A 13,119-nucleotide genomic window follows, 5' to 3' on the forward strand; every position below is an offset into this window, starting at 1 on the left:
CCAAAACATGCAAAAAAAGGCTACCTACGGGAAAACAACCCCTACCGGAGGGCACAGCAATCCTTACAGTTCATTAAACAGGCATTATGTTAAACATCCTCATACTAGCTTTTACTATCAAACAGCAAACTAACCCCTAAGTGGCTGGTACTTAGCTTTGATTAAGCAGACGGTCTCTAGTCCACAAATCTTGACGACATCTGCTGCTGTAAATTACTATAAACAGCTCTGAGCTGCAAATCGCTGAGAGTTCCTGTGAGCTGCTGTGAATGCTGAAAACTGGTACTCCTCCTGGGAGCTCCGGAGCTCTACAAAAAATCTTTCACCAACGAAGAAGACGTCAGCCCTTCAACAAGAGCGCCTTGTTTCGCCAACTTTGTGGCTGCATCAGGAACGGCACTTCAGAAAATCCATCTGATATTTGAACAAAGAACAATAAAAGCTGAATCTGTGTCGTCAAAAAATAACAAAGATGGAACAGGAACAGGAAATTGAATGTAGATCTACTTATACTCTTAAGATGACGTCATCACGTCGTTAAATAATTGCGTATCCAATCAGAACTTAAAAAACAAGGGAAACTACTCCTACAGACCATCAGTAGTAGGCATTCCATTCAATGTTTCTCTTTAGTCCTGTAAGTATAACTGATTTTAATAGATAGATCCAATGTTGTTCCTTACGCCATAAAATTGTTTTAATAGCCCCCCTCTCTTTCCCATTAGAACTTGATCAATGACCATACATTGTAACTGATTGAAATGATGTTCAGCCTGCACACAATGGCGAGTCATAGGTGCTTCCAACTTAGAATTTGTAATACAGTGCCGATGTTCAATAACCCGAGTTTTAAATTAACGAGTAGTGTGCCCTACATACAATAAATTGCACAGGCACCGAAAAATATAAATCACGTTTTTAGATTCACATGTAGTTCTGTGTCTCAATTTGTAAATCTTCCCATCTGAAGATTTAAACTCAGAGGTCTCAATTGTTATACCACAAATCGAACAGTGACCACACTTTTGATGGCATCCTTCAAGCTGTACCATATTAGACCACACATCGGCTACACTAAGTTGATCCTGTAGATTTTGATTCCGAGCAAAAGATAACATAAGACGATGATCCTGGAATGCTTCCTGGGTAAGCATAACATTCCAATGCTTCCTTAATATAGCAGAAATTTGGGGTGATCTGTCTGTAAATTTCAACACACAGGAAATAACTTTGTCCATACTTTTAGTCCCAGTGTGGTAATTGTCTTGAATAAGCAAATCCCGATGTTGAAACAAAGCTCTTTTATAAGATTGTTTAACCAGCTTGTCTGGATAACCCCTTTCTTTGAATTTATCTTGCAGACCCCCAGCCAGTTCTTGATACCGTTGGGTAGTGTCGCAAATCCTGCGATACCGGAGGAATTGCGAATAGGGAAGGCTGCGTTTAAGATGAAAAGGGTGCATGCTATCATACTTAAGTAAGGAATTTCTATCCGTGGGCTTAACAAAAACTTCTGTTCTTAATATCCCACATTCCTTCTTAACTAACACATCCAAAAAACTAATCTGGTTAATATGAGAGTTGCATTCAAATTTAATAGTTGCATGACTACTATTAAGATATTGTACAAAATCCCCTAGTTGTTCCTTAGAGTCCTGCCATAACAGGAAAACATCGTCAATATAGCGGCCCCAGTACTGCACCTGAGCAAACCCCGTGTTGTTCTAAACATACTTCTCCTCAAACTGTCCCATGAAGACGTTCGCTACAGAGGGGGCAAATGAAGCCCCCATGGCTATACCAGAAATTTGAAGGTAAAATTCATCATCAAAAGTAAAATGATTGTTGAACAAAGCCAATTCTGTAAGATGCATAAGAAAATCAGTAAGGACCACATGAGGCCAGGGGCGATCATCCAGTGCCTTCTTCACGGCTTCCAGAGCTTCTTTTTGTGGAATGGAAGTATATAATGCGCACACATCAAGGGTGACTAATAGACACGATTTACTCACCATCAACCCACTCGAAATCTGTAAAAAGTGTGAAGTATCTTTAATGTATGCTGGAATTTCTTGCACCAAAGGGCTTAAAAAAATAATCCACATACTTGCAGGCACGCTCCAACAGCGAATTCCTCAAGGACACAATAGGTCTACCTGGAGGAGCTTGAAGCTGTTTGTGAATCTTAGGGACCGCATAAAATATAGGTACCACTGGATGAACTGGACACAAAAATTGACTTTCCTTTTTGCTAAAGAGACCAAAATGTAAAGCTTCCTTTATAACTTCCTGGACCTGTTCAATCAAACAAGGAGTAGGGTCCTCTGTCAACTTACAATAAGTGTTCTCATCTGCCAATTGATGTTGAATTTCTGCCATATAATCAGATTTATTAAGGACCACTATAGCACCCCCTTTATCCGCTTTTCTAATCACTATCGAATTTTCTGATTTCAATGTCCGCAAGGCCTGGAATTCTTCTTGGGACATATTAGCTCTGCCCCCAAACTGTGTACCTTCTAGTTGTTGAACATCTTGCAGAACCAAATGTTTAAAAATCATAAGCGCAGCATTTGGCGGTCCGGGAGGAATCCAGGTGCTTTTAGCAACACAATCGGAATAGGCTCCCCTGGTGTTTTCTATGTTGTAAAAAAAGAGTTTAAGTTGAAGAACTCGTAACAACTTTTCAAATTCCACCCGAAACTGAAAAAGAAGATGTTTGGAAGTGGGGACAAAAGACAACCCACGTGCAAGTACCCGATCTTCAGTAGGAGTAAGCCGATAATTTGAAAGATTAATCACAGCGAGTCGTCACTCTGTCGGGATCTCGTAGTCCCTCTGTATTTGATTTCGCCTCGATTCCAGGATCTCCAACCACCTCGTCCCCGCTGGTTCATTCGTCTGGTGGACATGCCTTGATATTGTTCCCCATCCGTTTTTTCTTCTTTATCTTCCTCATCACTAGATGAATTAGATGACAACTGAAAGCCTACCTGCTTTCTCTTGTCCTCGATTTTATCCAAATTCACTGGTTTTTGCCAGCTATAGACATACCCCTCGCTGTAATCTTTCTGATCCCTTTGTATTTTTTTGATTTTAGTTGTCTTAATCTCTTTCTTAAATTTTTCTAATTTGTTGTCAAAATCTTCTCTAAGTCTATCATAATCTGCAAGAGATTTCAATTGTTCTATCTTTTCCTCCAACTTGATATGTAGGGGCACTAGAGAAGTGCTTCAGACATTTATTGATTACATTAACATGTATAATCCCCATATTAAATTTATTATTAATATACAGGACTCTGAAATCCAGTTTATGGATATTAAAATTATGAAAACGGTTGATCATGGTTTTGTTACTACTATTCATAAAAAAGGGCACAGACAGAAATACCATGCTGCATTATTCAAGTCATCACCCTGGTTCCCTCAGGAAGGGCATCCCAGTAGAGCAGTTTATACGCCTTAGGTGCTTGTGTTCCACAGTATATGAATATAAATGTCAAGCCAAAGAAATGAGGAGCAGATTTATAGCGCATGGATATCCACCTAAGGTAGTCAAAAGGGCTTACAAATGGGCTTTGCATGCTCATAGGGAGTGGTTGTTCTTACCAAGAAAAGGCTCAAAAAGGCTCAGACAATAACCCCCCCCCCCCCCCCATTTGTGTTAGCCCATATTCTTTTCAGGCTACAGCTATAGCTAAAATAGTTCATACGCATTGGGATATATTAACATATCACGCAGCACTACAAGAGCGACTGAAGGTAGCATATAAGTGTAATATTAATATGGGGGAGATGTTGAAGTGTCCTCAAATTAATAGATCTGATGGGATGCATTCTCCATGTGGTCATTGTGTATACTATGGGTATTCATTGAATACTGACCATGTAATGATTCCAGGCACAACAAAAAAATTTTTTTACAGTGCAGGACCACTTGTGAGACACAGCAGGTGGTATACTGTATTATATGCCCGTGCAAGCTATATTATATTGGTCAGACATGACGAAAATTGAAACAGCGCATTGCAGAACATCTAAGTAGTATAAGGCATGAGTGATTGGAAGCCCTGTTAGTGGCTCACTGGAAGGATGCTAAACACTCAATCGAGGATTTGAAATTTACTGTGTTAAAGCAAGTAATTTTGAACCACGGAGGTGATATTAGTGAAGCATTGAGATTACAAGAAACAAAGATTTATTTTCACATGGCGAACCATGGCCCCTAGTGGGCTTAATCTGGAGATTGAATGGTAATGTGGGGAATAGCCAGTAATTAAAACTTTTAATGAGGGTGTAGGATTCCCTATTTATATGCGGAACTAGACTGGTGAGGGTATTCCGGTTTGTGTTCCGGAAATGAAGGGAGCAGGATCTGGGCGCGATCCCTCCGGTAAGCAGCCTACAATTTAAATTTTTGTATAAGTAGTTTTGATAGTGGAAGTGAGGTGGAATGTGGTTGTGTTAAATATGTGCCTTTATTTGTAGAGAGGTATGTTGTTCCTCCTGATGAAGATATTGAAATACGGTCCCGTATCGGGGAACAAGGAGAGCAATTCAGATGCTTGAAAATTAATTTTAAAGAGAGTTTGAATGATGCGAACTAACTGGTGATTCATGTTGAAATCGACTCCTGAGTCCTATTGAAGAATTGGAAGTGTGTGATCTGAATTTGAACTGATGAACAGAGTTGAAATTCATTTCTGGGTCCTACTGCAGGACTAGCGCTGTGCCAGTATCAAAGCAATGTGGAACATTACTATTACCTTAAGTTAGAAGGAAGATTGGTGGCAGGCCATAAAATTTAAGGGAGAAAGAATTCATTCAAGCTTCATGATATCAAATCAAGAGTTTAACCTGCTCATTTGTTGAGTGGTGTAAGAACTTTTTCAGAACATGGGAGAGCTGCACTAGCTTTACTAGCGCATATTGAATAGTGATAGAAGCAGTATTGGACTAATTTAACTGTTTTACTATTGTGTGTTAATTAAGATACAAGAAAGTATGCATTTCTTCAAGGAGCAGGATGTGAAGGAACCGTGATCACAGTGTTTCGGGTGAGAAATGAGCATGTGTGATGAACAAATGGGTGTGAGTGAAAGGTTCAATGTTTTGCAGGCACATGTTAAATTAATATTGATATTGACATTGAATAAAATTAAATAATTGATACACACAAGTTCTTTGGAGAAATATTGTTAAAGGTTACATTAGAGTAGTTCTTGAGTTAGGAATTGTCCCCCCCAGTTTCAGAAACTCGATGCTGTTCAAAAATACCATCCTGGAAGCCCAGGCCAAATATATTCCATGTATTAAAAAAGGAGTGAGGAAGACCAGCCAGCATGGTTAAAAAGTGAGGTAAAGGAAGCTATTAGAGCTAAAAGAAATCCTTCAGAAAATAGAAGAAGGAACTGACTGAAAAAAATAAGAAACACCATAAGGAATGTCAAGTCAAATGCAAAGCTGATAAGGAAGGCAAAGAGGGACTTTGAAAAAAAGATTGCATTGCAGGCAAAAACACATAGTAAAAATATTTTTAGGTATATTAACAGCAAGAAGCCGGCAAAAGAATCGGTTGGACCACGACCGAGGGGTAAAAGGGGCAATCAGGGAAGACAAAGCCATAGCGGAAAGATTAAATGAATTCTTTGCTTCGGTCTTCACCGAGGGAGATTTGGGAGAGATACTGGTGCCAGAAATGGTATTCAAAGCTGACAAATCAGAGAAACTGAATGAAATCTCTATAAACCTAGAGGATGTAATGGGGCAATTTGACAAACTGAAGAGTAGCAAAATCTCTTGGACTGGATGGTATTCATCCCAGAGTACTGATTGAATTGAACGATGAACTGGTGGAACTATTGTTAGTAATATGTAATTTACCTTTAAAATCAAGCACAGTACCGGAAGATTGGAGGGTGGCCATTGTAACCCTGATATTTTAAAAAGGTTCCAGAGGGAATCCGGGAAATTATAGACTGGTGAGCCTGACACTGACTTGGGGAAAATCCACTGCTTATTTCTGGGATAAGCAGCATAAAATATATTGAACTTTTTTGGGATCTTGCCAGGTATGTGTGACCTGGATTGGCCACTGTTGGAGACAAGATGATGGGCTTGATGGACCCTTAGTCTGTCCCAGTGTGGCAATACTTATGCACTTATGTAAGGAGGGTCCTGCCTTAATCCCTCCAGTGGTCATTTGGTCATTTAGGACACCTTTTCATTACTTTGCTGTGATTGAAACAAGTCTAGACCAAAATGTTTTAACTTTTAACCCAGTGGCGTAGCCACAGATGGGCCTGGGTGGGCCAGGGCCCACCCATTTAGGACACAGGCCCACCCAACAGTAGCACATTTAGCGGTAGCTGGTGGGGATCCCAAGCTTTGCCAGCTGAAGACTAACAAAAACGCTACTCTCCACGACACCAGCACCTACACATGCTCAGTTTTCAGTGCATGCCTGCTGCAGACTGCCAAGGTGGAAAGAAGCGTTTTTCTGCCAGCTGAGATTTTTTTTGGTGGTGGTGGGGGAGAATGCTTGGTGCCCACCCAAAATCTGTTGTCTGGCTACGCCCCTGTTTTAACCTTGGATGTTTTTGCATTATTCCATTATGGCAGAAAAATGCCAAGTTTTAGGAATGCCCAAATCCCGCCCCAACGTGCCCCTTTGTGATTTGGATGCAATGAATACGAACTGCATAGAAAAACATCTTAAAATGGGTTTCGAAAATAGCAATTTGGATGTTTTTTTGGGGGAAAAAGGTCCATCTGCCACTTTGTGCTTCTTTTTGAATGTTTTCCCGTTTCAAAAATGAGACCCTTTAATGTAAACTGTTTTTTGGATGTATTGAAAGGTGGTATATCAAATTTTAATGAAGAAATAATAAACAATGCTGTCTCTGTAATCACAATAGACATGAACATGGTTCCACTGACTTCCAAATTATGGGGCTCTTTTACTAAGCTGCACTAACAAGTGGCCTGCGGTAATGCTAAAACATGGGTTTCCCCACAAGCTGAGGCCACTTTTAGTGCAGCTGTAAAATCGCCACATTTCTTATTTCCCCAATTAGCGCATAGCCATTAACGCATGAGTCCTTACTGACACCTGTTTTGTAGGTGGGAAGGACTTGTGCGCTAAACATGTGCTAATCAGTTGCCATGCAGCAATGTAGCTGCACTACCCAATTAGCACTGGGCATGCCTACTAACCACCACCAAACACAACCCCTGTGCTAAAAAATAAAAAGTACTCTTTAGCACATGGGAAGCATGAGCAGATGCCCAAACTACCACAGGATATCTGAGCGCACCCTGTGGTAGTGTATTTTCTTGCACAATAAGTACACATTAATGCTTACTGCCACTTAGTAAAAAGACCCCTATATTTTGAAATATACTAGTTGAGTATATTTGTATAATATAACAAAATTGGCATCTACCTTTTAGAATTAAAAAAATAACTTCTTTATTTCTTAGGTTAGTCGTGCTGTACCTGATTCTTTATAGCTCTTTTCAAGTCCATATCTATGCGTGTCATGAGATCAAGGTGTGAAACAGAGCGTTTTCCTGCTTGTAAAGCTTCTTTACTGTAGAGGATGAAAATTTACATAAAGAGATTAGAAAATTACCCAGACTCCATCAAATTCTACTAGACACTCTCTTTAAGCTAACTGGAATTTTACCAAGACATAAATGAATTTGTTTTCTATTTCTTGCTTCCTTGCTCTCAATATTTTACAGTTAAATTCAATTTACAACTTTATTTTTCTCAGTACAAATAATGATAAACTGTGTATATATTGCAGTGATTTCTATATTACTTAAGTGAACTTATTTGAGTAAATGGAAAATTAGAAAACAGCTATGGTATCAGAACACAAAAAGAACTCTTAAAAATGATCTTTAGTTTTGTTACCATTGCACCAATTGTTTCAGTAGCCATGTGAAACATACTCAGTAACAGACAAGTAGAACCACTGAGAGTATAGTTTTCAATGTGGGCTACTATTAAGATTTTATTTTACTATTAACCCCAATTATTAGTACCTAGATCTCATTGCATAAAATGGAACCTGGGCTAAAATAGCAAATGTTAATAGTATATAACACATCTTAATAGTAGCCAACATTGATAACTATGCCACCCTCTCACCCCTGATTTTCAAGGACAAGTGAGAGCTCACTGGACACCGCTGGAACAGCAACACTTTCCAAGGCTTGGGCCTCTCTCTTGAGGCAAACCCATTCCAGGGTGTCCTACTCTTCTCAAAGAAAAGAGAACTCTCTCCAGGGACCTTGCCACTCCAAGTTTGGGGATCTATGCCACCCCCTCACCCCTGATTTTCAAGGACAAGTTTGGGGATTTTTTTTGTTACATTTGTACCCCGCGCTTTCCCACTCATGGCAGGCTCAATGTGGCTTACATGGGGCAATGGAGAGTTAAGTGACTTGCCCAGAGTCACAAGGAGCTGCCTGGGATCTAAACCTGACTCCCTTTTGATTGACTGAGGGCAATGGAGTCTATCACCTATCCCTCCAAGCAGTGCTCACCTATCTCTCTTACCACCGGCTGACCCATGTTCAACAACTGTTCACATGGAAACCTTCTCTATTTCAGCCTTCAAACTTCTTGTTTGAATATTTGCTACTACCACCAAGATCTGCACCTGCAGCAGTTCCACTTGGGCCCTCACCCTGGGCTTCCATGCCCTCTACAGCAGCCCTCCTACTTATTGCGGCTGCAGCTCCAGTGGCTGGTGACAACTGAGTATGGGACCGACTATCCAGCACCATCCATTCTGAAGGCTGGTCAATTCAGCAGGTGAGTTGTTACACACACTGCTTAGCGGTTTCTGACTTCCATGGCCCCCATCCTGCTGACAATATGAACCAATACCTTTTCTGGGGTCTGATGGAACAATGGCATAGGGTGCCTTAACCAGGCATTTGGTTCATCCTGCAGCCCCAGATCTGCTTACCAAAAGTGGCCCAGTAGGCACTATAAAATACAAGTGACCAATGACCTAAAACTGACATGCCGCTAAGGGGGAGGGGGCAGGGAGTTATCAACATGGGCTACCATTAAGATGTGATACTTTACTGTTAACCCCAGTTATTAGTAACTAGTTCTCATTGGAACTTGTGCTAAAATAATATGAATTAGTGGTAAAATAACATGTCTTAATGGTATCCCACATTGATAGCTACATCCTCAAATGTAATATACATGCCATACATTCTTGCCAACCTATGCTATTGTAGACCAGCTGAACAGTTAACTCTCTGAGGCTTTTTTTCCCCACGTGCAATTTTGTACGGTATTATACTACTAAGTGCAATTTCAGCTATAGAAGACATTCAGATTATCTAAATTTCTTTTGAAATTGATTTTGTACCATCCAAAGAACAAGTGCTAGTTTATTGGGTATATGCACAAGAAATTTCACCATTGAGAAACAGGTTATTTTAGATTGATTCATGACTTTATGACTTACAGTATAAGAAAGAAGCAAGGGATAGACCAAAATCAAGGTAGTCCTATTGTACAATATACCATCTCACTGAAAGATAAAGGCCGTATACAAGACACTGTACAATTATAGTGATAGTCCTGGGGATGATTCATTTGACCACACATTTTGTAGTTTATTACATTTTTATGCTTTGAATTTATGTTTTATTTAATATTATATATGTAACCCCACTTAACTCCCTAGATAATGTGGGATATAAATAATTACATTAAATTGAAATTTTTTTGTCAAAACCAAAACACAGCTAACATACACTTGCCATAAATTCATACACATATTCAGATTACAAATATATATATAATTTTTTTTTTCAGACAAAAAAAATATATATATATATAAGTATATAAGTATTGTCATAATGGGACAAATCAAAGGTCCATCAGGCCCAGCATCCTGTTTCCAACAGTGGCCAATCCAGGTCACAAATACATGGCAAGATCCCAAAAAAGTACAAAACATTTTATACTGTTTATCCCAGAAACAGTGGATTTTCCCCAAGTCCAATTTAATAATGGTCTATGGACTTTTCCTTTAGGAAGCCGTCCAAACCTTTTTTAAACCTGCTAAGCTAACTGCCTTTACCACATTCTCTGCCAACATATTCCAGAGTTTAATTACACGTTGAGTGAAGAAACGTTTCTCCGAATTCTTTTTAAATTTACTACTTTGTAGCTTCATCGCATGCCCCCTAGTCCTTGTATTTTTGGAAAGCGTAAACAGATGCTTTACGTCTACCCGTTCAACTCCACTCATTACTTTATAGACCTCTATCATAACTCCCCTCAGCCACCTTTTCTCCAAGTTGTAGAGCCCTAGCTGCTTTAGCCTTTCCCCATGGGAAGTCATCCCATCCCCTTTATCATTTTCGTTGCCCTTCTCTGCACCTTTTCTAATTCCACTATATCTTTTTTGAGATGCGGGAATGAGAACTGAACACAATATTCAAGGTGCAGTCGCACCATGGAGCAATACAAAGGCATTATAGGTCATTTTTGTTTTCCATTCCTTTTCTAATAATACCTAACATTCTATTTGCTTTCTTAGCCACAGCAGCACACTGAGCAGAAGGTTTCAATGTATCAATGATAACACTTAGATCCCTTTCTTGGTCGGTGACTCCTTATGTGGAACCTTGCATGACGTAGCTATAATTCGGGTTCCTTTTTCCCACATGCAGCATTTGCTCACATTAAAAGTCATCTGCCATTTAGACGCCCAGTCTCCCAATCTTATAAAGTCCTCTTGTAATTTTTCACAATCCTCCTGCGATTTAACGACTTTGAATAACTTTGTGTCGTCAGCAAATTTAATTACCTCACTAGTTACTCCCATCTCTAGGTCATTTATAAATATGTTGAAAAGCAGCGGTCCCAGCACAGACCCCTGAGGAACCCCACTAACTACCCTTCTCCATTGAGAATATTGACTGTTTAACCCTAACTCTCTGTTTTCTACCTTTTAACCAGTTTTTAATCCACAATAGAACACTACCTCCTATCCTGTGACTCTCCAATTTCCTTTGGAGTCTTTCATGAGGTACTTTGTCAAACGCCTTCTGAAAATCCAAATACACAATATTAGCCAGCTCACCTTTACCCACGTTTGTTCACCCCTTCAAAGAAATGTAATAGATTGGTGAGACAAGATTTCCCTTCACTAAATCCAAGTTGGTTTTCCAGCTCATAATCGAAAGTGATCGCCGGCCATTTCCCGACACAAATCGGGAGATGGCCAGCGATCTCGGAAAAGCGGCGAAATCGGTATAATCGAAAGCTGCTTTTTTTTTACAGCATCGCCGCTTTCCCGTCGCTTCGCCGGCGAAAGTTCAAAGGGGCATGTCAGCGGCAAAGCAAAGGCGGGACATGGGCGGGTATGGGCGTGGCTACCAGATAGCCGGCTTTCGCCGATAATGGAAAAAAAAAATACGGCGTTAAGCAGTATTTCGCCGGGTTTACTTGGTCCTTTTAGTTTCACGACCAAGCCTCAAAAAGGTGCCCAAACTGACCACATCACCACCAGAAGGAAGCGGAGATGACCTCCCCGTACTCCCCCAGTGGTCACTAACCCCCTCCCACCAAAAAAACCCACTTTAAACACTTTTTTTCCAGCCTGTATGCTAGCCTCAAATGCCGTACCCACCTCCATGACAGCAGAATGTGTTCTGTCCTCCAACAGCCTTTTCCTTCTTGTGATGTGGCTCTGGGGTGAGTGTGACACCTTTTCTGTTATTTGCACTGCAGAGTCACATCAGCAATGCATTGTGGTGGGTGTAGGTATTAGTAGTTGGTAGGCTCTACTCCCCTGGTGCTTTCCCCCTGCTTACTGGGTCAGAGTGTGCCCTGTTTTGTTTCCTGTTGTAGTCCATGCGGTAGTGGCCATTTTTGTAAGCCAGTTTTAGTTCCCTTTCCTGTGTTACCCATGTTAGAGAATGCAGTTCTTACCTTGAATGGTGCCAGCTCTGACCTACTGCTAATTTTAGTACCAGGGGACTCTTTGCCAGTGGGGCACAACCTCTGATCTGCAGTTAACTGTGAGTAAACGTGGTTATTTCAAGAAAGGACTTTTTCAAAGAGATTAGTCTTCAGGTGTCAACTGGTGTGCCAAAGTTATATAGCAGCAATAAGTCCTAGAGGCTGTATGCAGGTCCCTGGAGCAGTTTTAATGGGTGCAGTACATTTGTGGGTAGTGGGTTTGGGGGGGCTCAGCTCCCAAAGTAAGGGAGCTATGCACGTGGGAGCTTTTCTCAAGTCCACCGCAGTGACCCCTAGGGAGCCCGGTTGGTGTCCTGGCATGTCAGGGGGGCCAGTGCACTAAAAATGCTGGCTCCTCCCATGGCCAAATGCCTTGGATTTGGCCGGGGTTTGACATGGCTGACATAACTTTCCATTATCGCTAAAAAACGAAGCCGCCCATCTCAAACCCTGGCCAAATCCAAGGCATTTGGCTGGCCGGAACCGTATTATCGAAACAAAAGATGGCCGGCCATCTTTTTCGAAAATACGGGTCTGGCCAGCTGTTTGTGGCACCGCCAAAATACATCGCCGGCGCCGTTCGATTATTCCCCTCTTTGTTTCATTAATCCATGCTTTTGAATATGCTCTATAATTTTGTTCTTTATAATAGTCTCTACCATTTTGCCCGGCACCGACATCAGACTCACCAGTCTATAATTTCCCAGATCTCCTCTTAAAAAATTGGCGTTACATTGGCCAGCCTCCAATCTTCCGGTACCACACTTGATTTTAAGGATAAATTACATATTACTAACAATAGCGCCGCAAGTTCATTTTTCAGTTCTATCAGTACTCTGGGATGAATACCATCCAGTCCAGGAAATTTGCTACTCTTCAATTTGTAGAACTGGTTTATAGAGAATTCATTCAGTTTCTCCAACTCGACAGCTTCGAATACCATTTCTGGCACCGGTATCTCTCCCAAAGCTTCCTCGGTGAAGACCGAAACAAAGAATTCATTTAATCTCTCCAAAATGGCTTTGTCTTCCTTGATTGCCCCTTTTACCCCTCGGTCATCTAGTGGTCCAACCGATTCTTTTGCAGGCTTCCTGCTTTTAATATACC

General features: G+C 40.8%; 1 protein-coding gene across 1 annotated transcript in view; it reads right to left on the reverse strand.

Annotated features, from left to right (window-relative positions):
• Nucleotides 1-13,119, reverse strand: part of TMEM232 (transmembrane protein 232) — a 303,917-nt gene that overhangs the window by 15,412 nt on the left and 275,386 nt on the right. Inside the window, 1 exon segment of the mRNA XM_030193465.1 lies at nucleotides 7,501-7,594. Coding sequence (XP_030049325.1) covers nucleotides 7,501-7,594 — 94 coding nt within the window.

Source organism: Microcaecilia unicolor, chromosome 2, assembly GCF_901765095.1.
Source record: "Microcaecilia unicolor chromosome 2, aMicUni1.1, whole genome shotgun sequence".
In the NCBI taxonomy this organism is placed as follows: Eukaryota; Metazoa; Chordata; class Amphibia; order Gymnophiona; family Siphonopidae; genus Microcaecilia; species Microcaecilia unicolor.